Source organism: Mytilus galloprovincialis, chromosome 5 (assembly GCF_965363235.1).
Source record: "Mytilus galloprovincialis chromosome 5, xbMytGall1.hap1.1, whole genome shotgun sequence".
NCBI lineage: Eukaryota > Metazoa > Mollusca > Bivalvia > Mytilida > Mytilidae > Mytilus > Mytilus galloprovincialis.
Genome location: NC_134842.1, coordinates 98,139,022 through 98,162,190, shown reverse-complemented (window position 1 = coordinate 98,162,190; position 23,169 = coordinate 98,139,022). Strand labels below are relative to the sequence as shown.

Genomic DNA, 23,169 nt, shown 5'->3' with positions numbered 1-23,169 from the left:
TCAGTCAGTATGTAGCTAATGGTAATATCTTTGGTTAGCTTGCTTGTTAGCTGAACCGTGAAGTCATTGTTAGGTAAGGTAAACTTCCCTCCTTTAATAGAAGACTAGCCCAACAGATAAAAAATCTATCTCTCTGTAGGACTAAGCTACTTTAAAAGGAGGGTAGTATACCTTACCTAACAATGACTTCACGGTTCAGCTAACAAGCAAGCTAACCAAAGATATTACCATTAGCAGTGTATGTAAAGTGCGGATCCTAAAATATCATTTTTACTGTATATGCCATAAATGTCTAATGTAGAATGATAAATAAACAGACGAACTTTTTTTAATTTTTGAAGAAAATGAAGAAAAATAGTTAAAATGTATATGTTCAGAAATACATAATACTAATAAAACAAAGTAAGAGATGCGAGCGGGATTTATCGCGCCTAAAGCCATCCAACTGTGAAATATATACCAAAAGAGGTGAATTTTTAGGACATTTCACGAACAGATCGTGCAGGTGCTTTATAACTAACAGGTGAGATGTTGTTGCAGTAAAAAATATTCATTTTAATACAATTATTAAAGTTGTATAACGTAGAATATGTTTTGTCATTCAGTTTCTTCATATTTAACTAAATTCCACTATGATGATTTCGTAATGCTAGTCATGTTTACTGTCGAATAGTGATACTATTCTTTCATTTTAACTGTGGAGCGAATCATTAGTATTGTATATGCGGTGCATTTTCACTGTATAATTATTATTTTTTTTATCTATTACAGCTCATTTCTTTAAGCATGTAGAGCAAGACTTTAGTTGATTTGCTTGCTTTTTTTATTGGATAATCATTATGATAACACCCAATTTAATTCAAATATTAAAAATACAGGTTAAACTATGCCTATTCATATTGTTTAAAAATGTCAATCTTATTTACAAAGTTTGTATAAACAATTATACAAACAAAGCAAGCAAGCCAACCAAAGTTTTGCTTTACATGCATTAGGAAATTAGCTGTAAAGCCTTAATTTAGCCGACTTGCTCAAATAATAGATAAAGTAAGAGAAAGATTTGATAAAATTTAACTTACGGATAAAAGTTTGGTTTTAAAACACTCTACTAAATTCAATAGAAATAACATTTATTTCAAATGTATTCCATTTAGTTTCTTATAAAGCGTATAGAGATCTTTATCCTTATTTTTTTTTATCCATTTCCATGACACTTCACCACTAATTACGTACACCTTGATATAGATTGCATCTTTGTTTTCCCGTTTAAAAGGTTTTACACTGGAGCCCTTTATAACTTGCTGTTCGGTGTGAGCCAAGACTCCATGTTGAAGACCGTATTTTGACGTATAATGGTCTACTTTTATAAATTATGACTCGGATGGAGAGTTGTCTCATTGTCACATACGACATCTATATGGCTCAAAAACGAAACGAGACGGGATAAAAAGGGATGAAAAAATCTACGCTACTTTTTTAATATATTTATAATGGGCTTTATATGAGTCAAAATAGAGTAAAATAGTGGGTCGCATTTGGGTATAAGCGTCACGCCGGATTGCCGATTTTTTGCAAGCGTGACAGGTGAAAGTCAAATGATTGTGTAGAGAAAAACGGGAAATGAAGTCTAGCGGGACACGGATAATTACAAAAAATTAGAACTGCATAGTATAAGCGGGATACGGGAATCTGACAAAACAATAAGCGGAATACAGGAATCTGCCGAAACAGTAAGCGGGATCCGGGATCAGAACCCCCCAATGAGACCCCAGAAAAAGATATGTTTGTATATTCATCCTATTGTTACAGTCATGCCTTCAATAACAAAAGTATCCGATGCATGCATTTTTTCATATTTTTGGTCCCTTTTTCAATTTTGTGGGGTCCAAATTTATAGACAAAAGTCCTTTAATATAGATATTTGGAATTCGTTGACATGCTGAATCTGACCATGTATCAAGTTTGGGGATTTTTTGCCTAGTTGCTGAAATAGCCCACATAGAGTTCCAAAGGGTTTAAAATCAACAAAAATGAATTGTAGCATGCATTTCGTGTACAATAACCCAAATGTGCATGGTTTTACCTCTGTGGTAGTATCCATTCGCGGATCTAGTAGGGGCCCACTGACTGCTTAAGAGGGCCCGCTGCTGTCACGCTCCAGTGATTCACTATATAAGTTAAAATCAAGGAGAAACGTAATCTGAAGAATACAATATGACATTTTGAGAATCGCTTTTGTTACAAGTTTGAAAAGCTATATATTTGATGAAGAATGAATGAGGAGTTTGTATTTCAATTGGAAAATACATGTATCATAAATCCTAAAGTCATCAACTAAGTTTTTTTTCATTTGTTGCAAGTGCATTTATCACATAATTCTACAATAAAAATTCCTCGCATCTTTGAAAATTCTACATTAATAATGACTGCACTAACAGTGATAATTCATCGCATTTATAGTTAAAATGGATCGCTTTCAATAATCGATATGCTATATTATGATGCTTTTATAACACTTATTTGAAGTTTAATGCTATGTTTGTATATTATAAAGACATATCACAATGAAAATATGTTAAAACTTAACTTAAAATCCTTTAACTTGATATTTTCAAAACGTAAACAAATACAGTTTTCCATGATCCTTTATTCTACAATAGACATACCCGCATATAACAGTAAAAATGAACTAGCTGGATTCGCACTTTATATACACTGATTAGCTACATACTGACTGAAATCTGCTGTAATGACGCCACATTTATAGACATGTTGTGCTTCTATTATAATCTCGATAATAATAATGTTACTCTTTGTGTTTTCCTAGTAAAAAATGTATCGTATGTAGGCGTTTAAAAGTGCAAAGGTCAACGTTGATATATATGTATATATGTTGAGCTTTTTAGAATATTTCATCACAATCTTTTTTGGAAATGGCGTTTTTGCTGATATGCTTGTCTATATGTCTTTGTGTGCTTCTTTTTTTGCGTATAATTTATTTGTTTTTATAGTGATTAAAATTATAACACAATGTTGACTGCTGTACCCCTATTTTAACTATTATATATATATATGTTTATTTTGTTCACACATCGATGTCAATATAATGGAATTTGATGCGACTGGCATACAAGTTGAGGTTTGGATTGCTTTAAAGTCATGTTTAATCCATCATTGTAAACATAAGAAAATGCTTGCACCAAGTCAGGAATATGACAGTTGTTTTCCATTCGTTTGCTGTGTTTGAGCTTTTGATTTCGTCATTTGATTAGGGACTTTAAAAAAGACTTTGAATTTTCCGCGGAGTTCAGTATTTTTGTGATTTTACTTTTCATTTAATTTTCGAAAAATTGGGGGAAGGGGGGATAAGGTGACAATATTAAGTAAAAATAAGTTAAAACTTAACTTAAGAAAATCGTAACACATGCTCTTCAACTCATAATTCGTCTGTTTCGGTTAAAGAAAATCCAGTTAGAGAAAACGCACGATAGTATTAAAATAGATCTACAGGTATAGCAGGGGCGGATGCAGGAATTTTCGAAAGGGGGGGTGCTAACCCAGGGCAAAAGGGGGGGGGGGTGCAAAACATATGTCCCGATACAAATGCATTGATCGGCAAAAATAAAGGGGGGGTGCGCACCCCCGGAACCCCCCCCCCCCCTGGATCCGCCACTGTATAGGTTGAAATTATACTCTTTACATTTGAAAGTGTAAATGCTCTTTTGTTCCGATGTTGGAAAGTTCCGGGCAGAAAGAACTAGCTAGCTAGCCGAAAAGTTCCGGAGGGCTGAAGAGAGAAAAGCTAACTCAAATATTTTTAAATCCAAAATTAACATCAGCATTTATATGAGGGGGAGGACAGGGGGTACCCTTCTCCCTTCTCCCACCCTCTTCTCCTTTCTCCTTTCTACCATTAGAATAAAATCTCCTTTTGAGATATTTTTTCTTGAAATATTAGATCATTTTTTAAAAGGAGAGATATTTTATTTTTTCTCCTTTCTCCAACTTTTTCTCCTTTCTCCCAGCCTTCCTCTCCTTTCTCCTACCCCCTTTCTCCTTTCTCCCACCCCCTTTCTCCCCGTCTCCCTTACCCCTGTCCTCCCCCTCTTATATGGGAAACACTATCACTCACAATCAACTTGCTAGATACATTCATATGATTATCAAACTTCATATAATACAATAATCTAGCTTCACATAATGCACTAAACAGTGAACAGTCTTAAAGACAACTTAAGGTATATAAACCCTCAATTATATACAACTGAATCTAGGAATTAGGGAATACCAATATCAATAAAAAAAATAATTCCACTAGAATACATACATAGAACTACCAACAACATTATAGAAATAAATCACCAAACGTATTTGGGCTAGTAGCTGATCAGCTTAAGAATGGATCAGACCTCATGTATTTCTAACAAATTATAGCTAGCTTTGGTGAGGTAAAAAAATATCCCTGAACTCCTGAAAATGGCATATACTCGCCATCCAATCTTTAAAAGAAAAGACTATCGAGATATATGCTGCTTATAGGAAATTCCCTGTAATTCCTACTCTGAACTAACCTGAGAGCACTTATTGACATCTTATGAAACAGATTGCATAGAAAATTCACACTATAAAAGTTCACCACTCTTCTGTTATTTGATCCTGTATAATATATGCGCATATACAAGAAGCTGTGGATGTGACAGTACCACTGCATCAGGTCATGTCACATTCATAGATGCAAAATCTGCCTTTCGATGTAGCAGGTCTTTCAAGCTTACAGATGATCTTCTTGGTCGTGAGTCAATTTACAGCTGTGGACCCTGCCATATATATTAGACCAGAGAGCCATATCTAGGCAAAGGGGATTATGGTATAATGAAGTTAAACAACTTTTGCCATCCAATATGGGATCAAACATGGAGAATGTCTTAGCACCGACCTTAATAAGCTGTTGAATTAAAAAATGAAATCTTGTATACTAGTAGATGGACGACCTGTTATTTCTAGCTTATATAACAGAAGATCTCCTACTACTTCTAGCCCCGACTGAAATCTGAAGTGCACACCTAGGTTATAACAAAAAGCTACAAAAAAGGAAAATAATTCTTATGAAGGGAATTACTCCTGTTAGAGGTCATTTAATGGTTTTGTTCATAATGTCATTTTGTTGAATGTGTATTGATGATCTTTTTTGCTGTTTAAGTTTCTACTTATCTATAAAAGTGTTTCAACATAAAAAGGCAAAAAAAAAGCCTAGCTTTATGATTTAATAAGACTATGCATACCCTTATGGTTGATTGACAGGAACAAAAAGCTCAACGTTTATACTAGATATCCTAAAGATCACAGATAATGCAGTTAAAATTGGCCCAGTTGTTAAAGAGAAGATTTTTGTATAAGATAACGACAGACAATGGACAACAGCAATGGATGCCAATTCATAGCAATAGCACACCTGGCCCATAGGTGAAGATTATATAAAACAATGTATACAGAACTAAGAGAAAACAGCTTTGTCATATCTAAATAAATAATGTTTTTATTTATTGTTAAATACCAGTATTCAGAATCCTCTAGCTTTATCCATTTACTGTCAATCAAAATTTTGCACAATTACAACTACTGTTTGTTTCATTATTGTATTGCAGGTACTAGTAGTTTTTAAATGTTTGAATTTTTTTTAAATCCTTTTTTTTTTTTTTTTTTTTTTAAGTTTTTGTATTAAATCAAATGTATGAAGAATCAAATTTTCAATAAATTGCATCTCAAAAACCAAACAATCAGACTTGTTTTTCTTGAACTCTTTTTAGTTCTGGTATCTATAAACTATCAATTTATAATGACAGAACCACAATAAATTATGCAAATTCCATAATTAGAAATAATTCCAAGTTGAAATAATAACTTGATATATATTTCCTCTGTTTATATTGTGGAAGGCACAATTGAGTCAAGCAAGGAAATGTTTAATCTTTTATTTGTACTTTATCAAATACAGTCTACACAAAATATAAAGCTATGTATGTGTTGTTAGTATTCAATTATTTTAGAATATTACAAAAGATAAAAACAGAATATCAGTATGCACATACCCTGATGTAATAAATGCTTTTATATATAGATGAAATGAAATGAAATGAAAACATTATAAATTTATAAAAATATTGCTAATGAATTATCTTTACAAGAAAACAGAATTAATATTAATTATAATATACAAATAAAAATATTACTTATTACAAATATACAATTCTTCTAGAATAAAACAAAACTAAAAAATAGTATTCCTTTGACAACAAAAATTATATTCTTGTCAACATTTCATATTTATAAAAATCTCACAACCAGTTACAATTCTATTGAGAAAAATTAATCTGTCTTCTATTGCAAAAAAAACCACTATTAGGCTTATATTATATTACTTTCGTTAGATGCACTGTCTTGAATGTTTTGTTAAGGAATTGCAATTTAAATTCTCAAATATTTAGTTTTAAGTCCAAAATATTATTAAGAACATATTTACACTTCAAAAAGTTTCTTATTTATCTATTTCAAAGGATAACATCTCATTCTCTTTCTGCAATTAAAAATAAATGTGATACAGATTTTCACTATCATCTATAAACAAAATCTTTTATTAATAATAAAGTAGTGTCTAGATCAGAAACGAGACTCAACATTAGCAAAATGACTTCCAGACCGATTTACTGTAAATTCAGAAATTATTGCGATGTTTTTATCATTGCGAAAAATGCGACTGGGTTATAATCAGAAATTTTAACTCGCATATTAAAATTTTTTTATATGAATTAAACAGGATTTTTCACAATATATCCCAAAAAATAAAATCACATTTTAGTTCCAATTGACAAAATCGCAATAATAATTGCACGCAATAATTTCTGAATTTAGAGTACTTCATGTACTAACATTTAATAGTGAGATTCAATTCAACATAATTATTAATATTTATAAAACACATCATGGAGTAAACCCCCCTCCAGATACGTCGCTATCATACACGGCCGGACTTGGAGAACGCACATTCCTGAATTTCTGATGCATACCATTGATTAATGCTTTGTATAGAGGGGTTGCTGTACTGTAGCCGTTACATGTACTAGAGGGACTCCCTCGTGATCTTCGCTTCTTTTTTGGAGTGCCACCTGGTGACCTAAAAAATAGCCCATAATATAAAGTCTGTTTCTTGAAAAATAACAATAATAGCCCATAATATAAAGTCTGTTTTTTGAAAAATAACACTAACAGGTATTCATTTTAAGAGGTAGTATTAAATGTAGTTTACCATTAAGGCTAGAATATTTTTAATTACATGTAGTCAAGTAACAATATTATTTATTATCAATTGTCTAAATTTGAAAATTATAATTTGTTATAACTAATATATAGAAAAGTATACTATGAAATTATTTTCCATATTTTGCATTGTGTGTACACTTATCTGTAACAGTTCAGCATGTAATAATTCTGTAAAATTTCAGGTTGAGGCTATTTCAGCATATTCAAAAATAAATAAAAGATACGAAATATTTCATGCACAAGTTCTTTGTACCAATTAATAATATCAACATGATCAAGAAGACTTATTTTGTGAAATTTGTTATACTGTTAAGTATTTCAGGGAAATCCCTGCTGTTCAATTTGATAAATGCTGTCACTTTAGAATTTCAGGCACAATATTTTAATTTCATCCAACACATTAATCCTACCTTGGATGTATACTTGGTCTCAACAATTTATTTGGATTGATGGACAGGAGTTCTTCATGAAGACTACTTAATGATCCAATGGACTGCCATGTACCCATCGAGGCTATAGACCTGTAGTGAGAAAGTTTAATTTTAGTGTTCTTCATGAAGACTACTTAATGATCCAATGGACTGCCATGTACCCATCGAGGCTATAGACCTGTAGTGAGAAAAGTTCAATTTTAGTGTTCTATCTTTCATGTATTTCTTAACACTGAGGGATGTTCCATAAAATACTATGTTCCCACGCCCAGGGAAGTCAATTTCATTTAATCTTATGTGGTTGGTTGTATTTGATAAACCAAAATGCAAAGGGTGTGTTGTTTTAATTTGTTTTTATTTCTGTGGGTGGGGGAGTTTTAAAAATAGTGACGTCAATTGAGGGACATAGTATTTTCTGTAACAGCCCTGAGCAATAATATTAATCTATAAAAGAATTTAGATAAGTAATTATAGAATATTTTATTTCGGATATCTGGTTTACATCAATTAGACAGCAACTATAAAACACAAAAAAAAACAATTATACCTATGCTCAGCAACAAGTGTTAAATACCACATGCATGGTAAAAGATTCAATAGATTTTTTTTACCTCCCTTGTTTTGCATTTTCTGTGCTTTCAATCAGTTATACTGTGGATTCATTAATATTCATGGGATACTAATTTTCATTAATTTCATGGTTACAGGTGAACCATGAATTGAAAAATTCAACGAAATACAAATTTTGTGTACGCTTGTATGCAGTCTTTAGTAAAACCACGAAATCAAAATTTCCACGAAAATACAAAGTTCATTCAATCAACAAAAATTAGTACCCACGAAAATGATTGGATCCACTTAAGGAATGACTGTAATATTTTTTCTGTCTATGAAGAAATAACATAAAAAATTTGGTGCACATTGAATAACGCATGTAGCGGGTTATTTAACAGTATGCACCACATTTTTTATGTTATTTCGAATAGACAGAAAAAATATTCCGCGCTTCATACAAAATGTACTTCGGTCAACGCTTTTACACCCCAATAAATTTACAAAAAGCAGCATTCAATTCTTAATTAAATTATAGTCATTCAATGGTCACAGTAATGCCAAATTCTATCATGTTATGTAGCATTGCCATTGTGCTGGAAAGAAAGAGGTAACCATGTCTAAAATTATTTCGAATGGAAAATGAAAATATTACATTGCAATAGAATGAATCATCCGTCAGAATCTTATTTCAGTGCACTGTTGTAGTCCAAAATGGTCAATAGACAAGAAAGTTAAAATAACTGATTTATATGTAAGAAATGGAACCAATCAACCTTTTTTCTTCTTCACTAAAGTATCAATATTAAATTTTACCCTCTTTTGTCTTCTTTTCTTACTCTCAAGCTTTGAGGTGTGTCTATCTACAAAATAATTATTGAAATACATATACTTTAAATTCAGAAATATTGCATGCATTTATTATTGTGATTTTGTCATTTTTGACCACAATGCGATTTAATTGTTGTGATATTGAGAACAATCCTGTTTAATTCATATACATGTAAAATAATTCAAAATGCGAGTTTAAATTATTGTGATTATACCACTGTTGTATTTTTTGCAATAATAAAAACTTTGCAATAATTTCCGAAATTTACATTATATCAAAAAACAACATCAATTTGCAAGTGTGCAAGGTAAATTTTTTTTAAATCTAAGCCTGTAAAGTTTGTATTAATTTTTTTCTTGATTAACAATTCAATATTTTACTTTCATAATTTTAGTATTTTTGCATGGATAAAAACAACAAATATATTTCAATCATGTTTATCAAATTGAATAGAATATTCTATATTATGGTTAGGAAATAAAATACGAAATCAATAATACAATGGCAGAAAGGCTGAGAAAACTGAAGAGGTATTACAAACTTTATTGCAGTTTGACCCTTTTTAGAACTTTTTTAAAGTTTTCCTCAATGTGTTTATTCATAATAGTTCTAACAAGTCTTAATCATGTTAATACAGATCTTGTCTATTCTTGCATGATTTTACTTTTTTTTATTTGACTAGCTAGGTTATCCCCCATTTTATACCTGATTTCTATCTTTTAATGGAGTTCTCAACTTTGTCGGAGTGAATTTTTCTTTATCTGACTGACTTGTCTTTCTGACGACCTTTTCAACTTTTGACCCTGGTGGAGGAGGTAGAGGTGGAGCAACAGGAATGGACAGAGCCACATTTTCATCGTTTGATGATGATGAAGATTTCTTCTGTTTTTTGGCAGCCAACCTCTCTGAATACCGTCTTCCTTTGGATTCTGTAAAAAATTTGATGCAAGATAAAACAAATGTTTCTATTTAGTGCCACTAGTTCAAGAAATATCAAATGTGTGATTCGTCAAAAGATGACATGTGTTGCCTGCTGTTTTCAAATAATATATACAGAAAAGAAAAATCAATGTCTTTGTATGGGTGACACAAACACCACTCGGATAGAAAATAAAAGCCTGAAGTAAATTTGGTCCCTTAATTTCTAAGCATAGCTATGACATTTTTTACTTTATCATAAAACAGCATGGAAAAATAATCACATTATAAACTACCATTATATTGTTTCATTATAATATTGTTCTGTTAAGGTTAGCTCAATTTGAGGTGTTCACATTATATTTATTACATAACCTATATTGTATAGTATAGTACTTGAAGGTGCAGAGGGTAGAAATAATTAATTGCAATATCCTGCATTTTCCTGAAGAAAAATTTTGTATTTACTACACTTATTAATGTCATTGTTAAATAAGGCATTCATGGACCACAAACATTAGTAACAACAATAGACCATTTTGAAGTTCATCGGTCACCGGAAAAAACTCTTCAATTATACGTGCCTTTATGACGTCATTTACCAGATATAGGGGATCGCCTGTATCCCTGCACTATTTACGTTCATCAAGCGTCTTAGTGATCGTCATTGTGCAGGATAAACTAGAAATAATGGTTGTTCTTTAGGTACTTAATGACACTTCCCTAATGACAGAAGTGCTGATTTTCAATTTTAAGAATTCAATTTGCCGAATAAGTTGTACAATATAGAATTATAGTTTTCCAACCACTTTTTCAACATTGGAATGGATGTGACGACGCCCCTAAACGCACAAATGACATTCACTAAATCCAGAGTTTTTGACGGAAATGCATCGAACTCGTAAGTTGTCTATTACATTTTAAAAACATAAAGGTTGAAGTTGGTCAAAACGTATACAATAATATTACTACAGTCGCACAATACAAGGATACAAGACAGATTTTTCCTTTTCAGTGGCATCTATAATGCATGTTTGACTGTTTTATATCTACCAAATATATATATATACCTAATGAATACATGAATGCTTTGGACATTCCATCCTTTAGCTGACTTATTTTCTCTTCACATTCATTCTCTGTTACTGCATATCTAGCATCTATATCTCTACCCATCATACTCAACATCTTTAGCTAAAAAAAAAAGAACCACATTTCATGCATATAAATATGGTAATTTAGTTAACTCTTGCTAATTGTTTCAAGATTATTTCTTGCAGTTCAATGTATAAATTGTATATTAATAAAGAGAAATTTGATTGGCCTGAATTTTCAGAAATCATTGCTATCAAATATTTTTTTATATGAAGGTATAAATAAGATTAGGCCAATAGTCATATACATGATATAGTTCCATATCAAATATTGGTATACATTTGTGATTTTACTTTTTGTATAATTAGGAACTTTCACAAACACTTAGCAGGACATCAACGGCTCTTTTCACAAAAAGGAGTAGGTCCGGTAAGGATCGATTTTGGCCTCAAATTTCAGGTTCATCTGACGAAAGATTTTGACCACTTTTTAAACACTTAAGTGTCTATTTCGTTTGAATCAATTAGTTTATGTGAAAGATTTTATCTGATTTAGTCATTAAAAACGATCCGATTCAAGTTCAAATATGAAAAATCTACCAAATATGCCAAAAAATGTCACTTTTCAGATGGTTTTTGTCAAAAATGAAAGTGGCCGCATCCGTGTTCATCCTCAACCTTTATTTATGTTATGTATTATCATAAAATACAACTTGCATTTCAATATAAAGAATGAACACGAATGCGGCCACTTTCATTTTACACGAAAACCGTCTAAAATTTAACCAAAATGCTAGAATTGTGAAGATTTCAGTAATTTAGCATGACTTTATGGTGCTAGTACCTGATATATGTGCATTGTTATGTCAAAAACAGCCCATATTTATGTAGCAGAAGCATTCTACTGTCCAATAAATAACTAAAAGTTTACATTTTAACAACTTTATAAAACTGCTATATTTTGGGGCCAAAAAGGGGTCTTACTGGACCTACTCCTTTTAAGAGAAAAAAATAAAAGTTTGTAAGTCATACACATTTTAGTATAACTTACTATCAATTTTAATTGTAAGATTTTTGTGAAATGAGTCGCTAGACCACCACTGCACTCCAAACTATCAAAAGTGTTTGATCAGGATCGACAGGACCCCCAGTTTTCTGAACCTGGCACCTATCAATTTCTTGTAGATAAAGCACTGATCACCATACTATAAATTCTGGGAAGGCAATTACTGTACAAGTATAGTTAGTATTGTCATGATTGTACTTACTTTCATATAGGACATAAATCCACCTTCTTCTTCCTCTTCTCTCTTTCTTTTCTTCATCAATTCTTGTATCAGTTCAGGATTGGTGTCTAAATGTTCCATCAATTGCTACAAAGAAAGTTATTTGTGCATTACAATTGAAGAGCAGGTTAAATTCTAATGATCTAATAAATCTTAAAATCTATTCTTGAGCTATAACAAAACTCCTTCTCATTTTCAGTTCATGAATATTAAATGTAGGACTGTGACTAAATTTTTTTGAAACTTCAGTCTTGTATGATTTATGTTATTTGTTAATTCAGATTTTTTATTTAATTAAGTCAAACTTCAAACAGAAATTAGAACTAAAATCAGACAAAATTAAGGCTATAAACTTGTGGGGGTGAGAGAAAATCACCATTTTTTAGGTTTAAGTTGACATTCTGTTACCTTCATGTCAGGGCGAACAGGTACTAGGGCGAATGAGAGTCAGGGCAAATGGACCCGGATTCCATCACAAGAACTATTATACACTTGTCACTGTCAATAAAGACAACCTTCATCCATGTCCTAAGACGAAAGAACATTAAAATGATGATTGAATCCTTAAAATAATGAATATGGTACCTAGTGCCATTTTATATTAATATCATAATTAATCAAGACTTTTGTTACCAACAACAAACCTGTAAAGCCTTTTCTGTTTCAGTCTGTGCTTGATCCTCAAACTGTTCTTCTGTTATCAGTTGACAGAACCCAGTCTTCATGGGAAAGGCTTCGTCAAACTCATCACAATTTTCTAATCTGCTGTCTTCCATAATGAGATATTGACTAATGATTCAGTACTGATGTTTTTTCTGTGAAAGGAAGGAAAAGTGAAAAAGAAATATAAATAAAATAATACACTTCTTTAGTTTATAGAAATTACAAATAATATATTGTAATCAACCATATAACAATGTATGTTCTATCTGACATATATATGCTCCTAAGAAAGAATAAATAGGAGGGTTAACTGGAGTCATACCATTAAACATTTTCTAACAGCACTCTAAGAACTTCAACAACATGGTGACAATAATATGGGGTCATAAGAAGATATTTCAGAAAAGATCAAGGGCTATTAGAAGACAATTCAGCAAAATACCCATTGAAAAATGTAAATTTATTGTATTATCAATAGCTTATATACAGTCAGGAATATAACTCTATAGAGTTATTACAGGAAAATAACATACATTTGTTATTGTGGACTAAAAAATCAAAGAACTGTGATAACATACGTATGTTACATGTTTCAAAGGGACAATATACATCATAAGTTTAGTTAAAATTTATACAAGTTCTATTGATATTACTATTGTCTTTGTGTATACTTAACTATTGAAAGATGTAACAGTTCATATATAGTATTCCAATTTTGAATAGTACACCTATATGTTATTACAGAAAAAATATGCCTGTAATAACTAAAGGGTGTTATCACAGCTTCTCTATATCACTTCAAAGCATTTGTTCAGACATAAATCATGCTTAATTACAATGTATTTTAATTTATTGTAAGAAATAATGACCAGAGCATGTAATGAGGTTCTGCGCAAGTTTCTCAGTAATTCCCAAGTGCCTTTTATAATAAGTTACATTCCTTTAATAACTATGCCTTGTTATCACAGCTAAGTTAATTCCCTAAGCCTTGTCTCATTAATTTACCATGGTTAATCAAAAATGTATTAATTCAATTTAAAAATTAATTATCAAGGCTATGCATTTATTTTCTGCCCAAAGTCTCAAGAGTTCCCTAGAGTCCACTATAGATTAAATAATTTTACAAATAACAAACGTATGTTATTACAGATTTAGAAAATTTAAGTAAAAGTATCTGTAATAACACACGCAAGTTATTTTCTGTAATAGCCCTATAGAGTTATATCTCTGACTGATATATTTATGAAAATAATTTATGGTACATTGGACCATCATGACCATAGAAATTGGATTGAACAAAAGGTGAACATTTTTTTGTCTAAATTGAGCATGTTGAGACTTATGACATTGCAGTTGAAAATTAAATAATTAATTACAAATATGGATGATGCAAAACCTTCCTGGCAACTTGAGTAACCTTTAGGAGATCGTGAGGTCATCCAACTTGCCCCAATTATCATATATAGTAAAATCCTGACAAATTTTGTCCTGCCACCTCGCCCACTTATGAAAAAGAATTAAAGAAATCCAGTCTAATTTTAGTTTTATTCTGAACATGTATGAACTATTTGTCACTGGACATTGAGCAATTAATCAACTATATTTTGGTAACTTCCATAACCCTCAGATATAAGTGTAATGTACTTATCATTCAAATTCTAATCGTAGGGATTTTACTACAACATGCGAGTTCAGGATATGTCGGATAATATTAATTTCTTTAATTTTGTTAGATAGTACATGTAGTATGAACCTGAAGATGTAGGCAGGTGTTGCAGCAAAACATTAAAATAGCATTTCTGATTCAAGATGTCATAATTATTATTTGTTACCATACTCACTAGTCCAAATAATTGTGAAATCTGGCAAGGCTATTTTAATTTTTTTCTGGGACGCCTTCTTTTCTAGCCCTGCTAGACGTCATAATTATTTGGACTACTTACTCACAAGTGCCGTGAACATGGTGAAGTGGCCAATTTTCTTTTACTAGGGGAGTTGGTGGAAAACTAGGGCAATTGATAGTGGAGCCAGTTAACTGAGTTGTCTAGCTTTTCTATGTTCTCCTTTCTATAAGTCTTTTTTAAATACTTTTCTTCAATCATTTGTCAATTTTTTTAAATACTTTGATCATTGTTGATGTGACACCATCATAAATTATTTTTAATATTCTAAATAGCCTGTCAAGAAATCATAACTATTTGGACTTCAGATAGAACCTGTCTCCTATCAATGACTATCAATCATTCTAACATGACGTCCTTCAAATGCTTTGAGTACACACCTGTGGTAAAATATGAATATATTGTTAGGGCTGTTCCGATTGTACTCCCAAGTCATATATTTTTTTTATGATTTAGCTATCCGACGGCATAGAACAATGACGTCAGAATATAAGCATTTTACGGGAAAGTACATGCTTGTGAAACCAAAAATCATCACAACAAGGAATTGTAAACAACTGATGCTAAAATGTGTTATATTAGCCACTTTTGTATACATACGAGACATGTAAGTACAATAATCATGTACAATGATGTAGGTTCATCCAAACTTATCTAAATTTATTATTGTAAATAGTTTAAGCATCATCATTTATTCAGTTTGCTCCGTTTTTTTACGACAATTTAATAGTGCGTAAAATTACGGGAACGGCAATAAATGTCATCACCTAGAGCGCTTCGATCCAAAAGAATTGTCGTATTTTTCCTATTAGAATCGAAATAATTAATGGGGGCTTGAATATATCTTGATTTTACCAAGGGTTGGCCCTTTATGCCGATATTTTACCCCTCGCTATCGCTCAGGGTAAAATATTTTTCATAAACAGTCAGGGGTACTACTTGTACAAGTGTATTTTATTTACTTGAAAAAGTAAAAAAAAATATACACATATAAGTAAATTTGTAGGATACTTATACAAGTGAATTTTATTTACTTGTATAGGTAAAAAAAAAATTGGCTTAGTTATGTCCCTTAGGCATTCAGAATTTTTTACTTGTATAAGTAAAAAAATCATCCTTTCTTCTTTTCTTGAATTCTTAAGATTTCTTTGCTCTAATAGAATTTTAAATTGTGTACCCTTTACAGATGTCTTTACTAATCATTTAAGTGTAATTTCATGGACAATGAAAATCCCATTTGTCTGTTATCTTCATAACACTGCTCATTTACAAGCCCCAAAGGAGCAATTTTTGATTGCCTTGCGCAAATATACAAGATCTTTGCTCAATCAGTTTCTTTGATGAACTAATGAGATGAAACATTGAACTTTAATGGAAAAATTTGAGCAAACCTGGGAAAAATCATTAAAGGCATGATTTTACATCTCAAAACTTGAGGATTTTTGTGGGATTGTAAGAAAAATTTACTTATACAAGTAAATTTTTTAGAAAATTAAGGGGAGATTATTCAAACATTATTTATTCACTTATATGTGTATATTTTTTTTTACTTCTTCAAGTAAATAAAATACACTTGTACAAGTAGTACCCCTGTGATAAAGGGCCAACCTGTGGTAAAATCACGATATATTCCAGCCCCCATGAATTATTTCTTAAGTATTATTTGGGTCTCATTGGGGTCAAAGTGTGACGTGGGATTGACGATTTTTTGTAAGCGTGATACGTGAAAGTCAAATTATTGTGCCATGAAAACGGGAAATAAAATCTAGCATGACACGGGAAATTACCAAAATAATGAGAATTGCTTACGTACATAGTGTAAGCGGGATACAGGAATCTAACAAAACAGTAAGCAGGATCCGGGATGAGACCCCCCCCCCCCCCCCCCCCAACCGATGAGACCCCCTACCATATATCATAATATTGATTTGTATTTATTTCAGAAAAAATGGTTTATATTCAAAAACTTTTCTTGTGTGCTGCCGATCATGTCTTTATATTATTAGAAATTGCCTGGTGTCAAAGCTTACATACTTGTCTCCAACTAAATAAACATCATAATATCAACAAAACAATGAAATACTAAAAATCTGTGTTCAAAATTTCCGCCATTTCCGGTTCTCGCACCTGAGATAAAACACGCGAGGTAACTGTCTCATCCGGGTTACTTGGCGATTGATGGTCGCCATTTGTACGATTTCTAAGCGATCAAAGATCGCTGAACTGCGTAATTCAAAGCGCATCAAAGCTTTTGGGGGCTCGTGTTCCCCAAGTTGTTTATTTAAATTTCACTAACTCTCAAAATATTTACATTTCATAGATCAAAATTCTATAAGAATTTTGTTTTTTTCTCTTGAATTGTGCAATCATGGAGCTGTAAAAATGGTGTCTGTGAAAATCTATTTCTGTCAAATTCCAAAAGGAAAGGCCTGTGGGTCAAACCTCGGTGTAACAGAGATTGATGTTAGAGGAGAGTGCTATAACAATGGAAAAGAAATCAAACAATCGTCCTTCTTCTGCTCCACAAAAACAAAATGGTCCAGAATCTAAAAAAGCTGGTGAGAATCTTTATAGTTTTGAACTCAAAGTCAAAGAGGTAGCTATGGGGTAGTCCAAATAATAATGACGTCTTGAAAGGCTATGATAATTTTTTTCTTTGACGCCTTACATCAACGAAGTAAGGCGTCAAAGAAAAAAAATATAATAGCCTTTCAAGACGTCATAATTATTTGGACTAGCTATGGGGGTGCTCTCGGTCATCTGATGTTGCTTCTCTTTAAATAAAATTAAACCAATATTGCCTTAGTTGTAGAGAAAGCTATGGCCAGAAACATACTATAAATCTGAAGATTCCATTAAAGTCAAAATATAGGGCACTTCAATAACATCAAAACCTCAGCTGTATTTTTCAACCTATAGGCTATACACCTTATCGCTAATCCCGGCTGACCCTGCCGCTTGAACTTTTGACGTCAACAACAATCACTTTTCCATTGTGGCGTCAAATATTTTGTTTTATGACGTCAAAATTTTACGGGAACCTGTGTGATTTCCAGCAATGGCGGACAAATAGCGATAAGGTGTATAATGAGGGTAGTAATGCCCTTTAAAGGCATACGATACTGTTTTGATCCTGTATTTACAAGTTGATGAAAATTTGCATATAGACTATTTTTAACCTGATTAAATCAAATATGTAATAAAAAATATACCGTCATGTGCTACTTTTTGAGTTAAACGAGGTCGAAATTTTGTATATTTGCTCAAATTTCGGATTTGTGGCCGTATTTTCGCTTTCGACAGAAAGCCATAACTTTTTTGTTTTTAAAGATAAACAAGTTGTTTTTTGTTAGATAATTTGTAATTTCTGTATTTTATGAGTATCTTAAAAATTTATGCATTTTTTATTCAGAAATAATTCATATTTATCAAATGGTGATGAATTGAGAAAAAACGTCATTTTTTGCTGTATATGGACCATAATTTGCTATTGGGCTCGTTTCCTATAACGATAGAAAAGTGATAAAAATGTGTATTACTGTAAGAAAAGTTGTAACTACATCTAAAGATGCCTTTATTTTTATCAACATACAAGTGTATGCTACTCTTCTCTAGAAAAAAAAATTGAAAATTGAAATTAACAAATTTCAAAAATTATACGACAGTAATTTTGTGTCGTTTCTTGCGTTACTTTTCGCTTCCGAAGTGCATAACGCTGACTGATTTATAGATAATCGTCACCGGCAAATTCGTAACTTTTGCTTTCAAATAATAAAGAACATCGACCAATAAGAATAGTCAGAAGAAAATGCCGAGAACTATATAAGTATTTCTGTAGCAGGTGTAAGAACACTAGCGTTACTTTGGTTTCCAATTTCGTAACGCAAATTTTAGATGATGTAATCTGCTTTGTTGTAATAGAATTCTTTATAACAATATGCAAATATGAACTCTTGCGAGATGTTCAAACAGGTAAATCAGAGATGATTTACATTCTAGTTTTGTTCTTCGTAATAATTAAGTTAGAAAATGACGTTATCGTTATGCGTTACATTTCAAACAAAACAGAAGTCCAGTTATTTCCTTTTTTTTATTAAAATTGTTTTTGTCGTTAAGTTCTAATCATTTCCGGTCATACGTGAAACATGTGACTAACATGTGATCACGCCCTTACGGCCGGATGTATGAAATACTAGGTCTAAACATTGTTTTTGTTTCCAACGGGATGTTAGCAAACATAATCTGTAGACTTGTTTTGTCTTGTTTAAAAAAGGAAAATACAATTTTCAAAGAGATTGCACCGGGGGTCTATTGTTTTTCCTATGTGCATAATGTTACATACGATCTTGTGTGAAAATATATGCCCAATGACTTGACAAAATCGATTTCAGATTTGACAGACGTTATGACACACTTTGTTTCCTGATAACAATGTAAAGGGTCCTTGGAAAATTCAATCGACATTACGTATCTTATCATTGTGCCGATGCTCGTTGGATTGATTTTGCTTCAGCAGTAAATATTACTGGATATTTTAGGTGAATAAAGATAACTTAATAAAAAATACATGTTAATATACCGTTACACTTGGAGTGTACAAAGTTGGTATCTTTGTCACAATTTTTAGTTATTTTTTTTTTATTCATGTTCTGCAAACACTTTTCAGAAACGCAATAAACTTGTCAAAGGAGAAGTAAACTTTTCCATGCATGTCTTGAAAGGAAGTACTTTATTGATTTTAGCCCACTAAGGCCAGAATTTTTTAATTTGTTGGTTAATGGATCCGCCGATCCGATTTTGCCGATTTCCAGAATAAAAATAAAATTCACTTTTCATGTTTTTTATTCCCGCCGACCGTAACAAATGCATTATCCCTAAAAAATAATTAAAATACTCGTTTTTTATGAAATGAAATGCATTAATCACTATCAAAATTGATAACACTTTCTGTAGTGAAAAAAATAAAACTTCCAGTTTACGTTTCTAAAAATAGACAAATCAATTATAACTGACCTTGAAATGTGGTTTGCGCAAATAATTTTGCGAAACGAAACCTGTGTTTAAAACCAATTACACAATCAATTCGTTTACCGTATTTGTCATCAGTCCGTAAGATGCATCATCTGATAGAAATAGACTTGTCCAAATGTGGACAGGTAGAAGACGTCAAGTTAAAGTACTAAAATATTAACAAATCATTTGAAATTTTCTTGCTTCATAGATCATAAAAAAATATCGTCCATTTGGCCAAAAAAACGGGAATGCATGACAACAGATTAATCCGATATTCTCGTTTTTCCAGTGGATGAGTCCATTACGTTTGTTGACATGTGTGTTGAAACTTATTTTCGTACGACGTTTTTACATTTTTTCTTCTTTATCAGTTTTCGTGCTTGAAGATCGTAATTCACCAAGCCCACCAAGTTATCGGGAATTGATTAAGAGCTATGCGAATCTGTTTTTCATGTTTGTGAAATGACGATATCCGTGCAATCCTCATCCACTTTTTGTTTACGGGAAATTATTAGAATGTCATGCGATGTTTATGACAGCTGATTTCATCGAATTAAAATCTAAGAAATGATGACAAAATAGCATAACAAACATATTGTTAGAAAGGTAAAATATATATTGATTTTGAATATTTTTATGTCTTGAAAGATATTTTTTTTCTTTTTTTTGCCGACCGACAACCGACTTTTTCATTGGTAAAATCCGTAAACCAACAAATTAAAAAACCCTGGCCTAAAGTAGGTTAAAATGTGGAAACCATGTACATGGTGTACAGGTCACAAATATCACATGGTGCCTATTTTAAAGATTTTAATTCCAAGTTAAAAGTTTTTTTCTTTACTGGATTTAAAGAATTTTACATTGCCAATGAGTTGGAATAAATTGTATATAACTGGAATTTCAAAACCAAATATAAATACATTTTTTTGGCTAAAACATCAAGATACAACGATTATGGTATCCTGTATCAATGAAGAAAATATGGAAATTTCTGAATAAATTGTACTAATTGTTTTCAAAACAAGCACATATTTAGGAGTTTTATAATACTGTTACATTTAAGATGGATTTTAAGAAAAAGTATACTGTTCAGACTATTTTAAGCAGATTTTGCAATAAAATAAAACTAAAAAAATGCTTTCGGTTTCTTATGGTTTCCTGTCGCGTTTAAAAAAAACTTTAATTAAACATTGAAAATAAATTTTAAATATTAACATGAAGCAAGTAACACTAGTAATGGTGTTCATTTATGTCTTTTGAAATATATTGTACAAAATAAAGAAAATAAAGATTGGTTTCCTGTTTGGTTTCCTGTCATGTAAACGGTGAATCAAAATGTATTATTTTTTTCTTGAAAAACTCAATTGTTCCTTTAATACTATTCTAACACCAACACAACCCACAGAATAAAAGTTAAAGTTTTAGAACTTATAAAAAAGGATACAAAAAGAAACCAAAGGCCGAATACCAAATTATGGTCCATATATTTATCAAAATTAAAAAAAAATGCACTATTTACAGTTTTATAAAATTTGGTCCACATAATAATCTTCCTGCAAAATGAAACAAAATGTCATTTTAAAAAATAGGGGTCCATGCATTCGTTTTCAAATAAAATCAGTCGAAAAATGCATCTTTTCCCGATATGTCAAATTTTGACGTCGCTAAAATAACGTTTTACGTTAGCAACGTCATTACCTCCCCTGTAACTGTATCGTATGCCCTTAATGTGCAGTGTCAAAAAGTCATTTAAGGCTACCATTGGGTCAAATAGGTTCAAATTTTACCATGATTTGTCAAAATTTCCTTCTCTTGATTCGTCAGCATGGTCAGAGGTCTGAAATAATACACCTTATCGCTATTTAGTCCATTCCGGGAAAAACAGTCATTTATACAACTTCCTGTTTGGGTCACCGGCCAAAAAATGGAGGTCATCAGTAGTGAGCTGAGGGAGAAAAAACTTTAGAAAGTGATCATCAAGAAACTTTGATATAGTATGATCCACTTTTTTCGAAATTAAAATTGAAGTAAAAAATATTTTGTTTGAAGTATTTACGATAGTTTAAACAGGTCTCATTAAAAAGTATCATGCATGGTGCATTGTTTAAACAGGGTCCCCAATAGCTTCAACTGGCTGAAAAAGTTGTGTTATTTTAGAACTTATCCGGAATGGAATAAATAGCGATTAGGTGTTATTGCTATTGTCATTTTTGGAAAATACTAACGTGATTCGTAAAAATCAGTTGATTTATTTTTATTTTAAAAGAAAGTATACATTTTGCTGTCATTCACCAAAAAATTACTGTTAACGTAATTGGGCAAGAATTTTTACTCTCTTCAGGGCACAGTTACAAAGTCTGACCTTACTAATGCTATGGTTAATTTGGTACAACAAAAGGACTTAAAAACTTTAGTTAGTAACATTGTCCAGAAATTATTAGATCATTTTGAAGAGAAGATCACCAGTAAGTTTGAGTGTAAAATAAGGGAGGCAACTGGAAAACTTGATGATAAGTTAGATACATTGATGATTGAGAATGAGGATCTGAGGGAAAGAATCAGGGCAAAAGATAGAGTTATTGAAAACTTAGTGGAAAAGGTTGGTGACAATAATAACAGATCTATTGATGCATTGAAGTTAGCCAATTATAATGAACAATACAGTCGAAAACATAATATAAGAATGCTAAACTTTCCTGAAAAAAGGGGTGAGAATTTGAGAAAAGCCTTTATTGAAACTTTAAAGAGTGACTGTAAAGTAGATATTGAGCCCAGTGATGTACTAGCCATCCACAGAATACCTGGGAAAGATGGTTATCAGAAGCCTGTCATTGTTAAGGTAAAGAATACTGAAACCAAAATACGGATAATGCGACAAAAAAGATCCCTGAAAAATGAAGTGAAATTGCATGATGACATATCACAACGCAATCTTGGACTAATGGCAAGACTTAAAAACACTGAAAAATTTGAAAATGTATGGTTTTATAACTGTAATGTGTATGCCAAAACTGAAACTAGTAGCAGAATAAGATTTGATCTATTTGACAATGTAGAAGAAAAAATTAAAAAGAAATTAAAAGATGGAAATTAATTAGTTATCATATTAGTCTGTTACACCTGTTAATATTTTTTGGAAAATGTACAGTTTTTATAAGTATA

At 31.5% G+C, this 23,169-nt stretch overlaps 2 protein-coding genes across 2 annotated transcripts in view; one reads left to right on the top strand and one right to left on the bottom strand.

Moving 5' to 3' along the window:
* Positions 1–6,611: 6,611 nt before the first annotated feature.
* On the bottom strand, positions 6,612–17,134 carry LOC143076850 (uncharacterized). The gene is made up of 8 exons (XM_076252745.1): positions 17,025–17,134; positions 13,075–13,245; positions 12,413–12,517; positions 11,121–11,244; positions 9,838–10,061; positions 9,117–9,163; positions 7,728–7,838; positions 6,612–7,171 (listed from the first exon to the last, which is right to left on the bottom strand). Exons 2-8 carry the CDS (start codon positions 13,204–13,206, stop codon positions 6,979–6,981), a joined length of 936 nt encoding a protein of 311 aa, XP_076108860.1. The 5' UTR covers positions 13,207–13,245; positions 17,025–17,134; the 3' UTR covers positions 6,612–6,978.
* Positions 17,135–17,155: 21 nt separating this feature from the next.
* LOC143076849 (E3 ubiquitin-protein ligase RNF10-like) overlaps positions 17,156–23,169 on the top strand; it is a 33,940-nt gene continuing 27,926 nt past the window's right edge. Inside the window, exon 1 of the mRNA XM_076252743.1 lies at positions 17,156–17,552. Coding sequence (XP_076108858.1) covers positions 17,456–17,552 — 97 coding nt within the window. The 5' untranslated portion in view covers positions 17,156–17,455. The remainder of the gene's footprint in view (positions 17,553–23,169) is intronic.

What these genes read in the sequence shown, in the direction of transcription:
- LOC143076850 (XM_076252745.1), bottom strand. Translation starts at nt 13,206, where the DNA reads ATGGAAGACAGCAGATTAGAAAATTGTGATGAGTTTGACGAAGCCTTT. An exon ending in AGAAAAGAAGACAAAAGAGG is followed by an intron (nt 7,839 to 9,116) that starts GTAAAATTTAAT and finishes TTCTCACTACAG; the next exon opens with GTCTATAGCCTCGATGGGTA. An exon ending in AGACCAAGTATACATCCAAG is followed by an intron (nt 7,172 to 7,727) that starts GTAGGATTAATG and finishes GCTATTTTTTAG; the next exon opens with GTCACCAGGTGGCACTCCAA.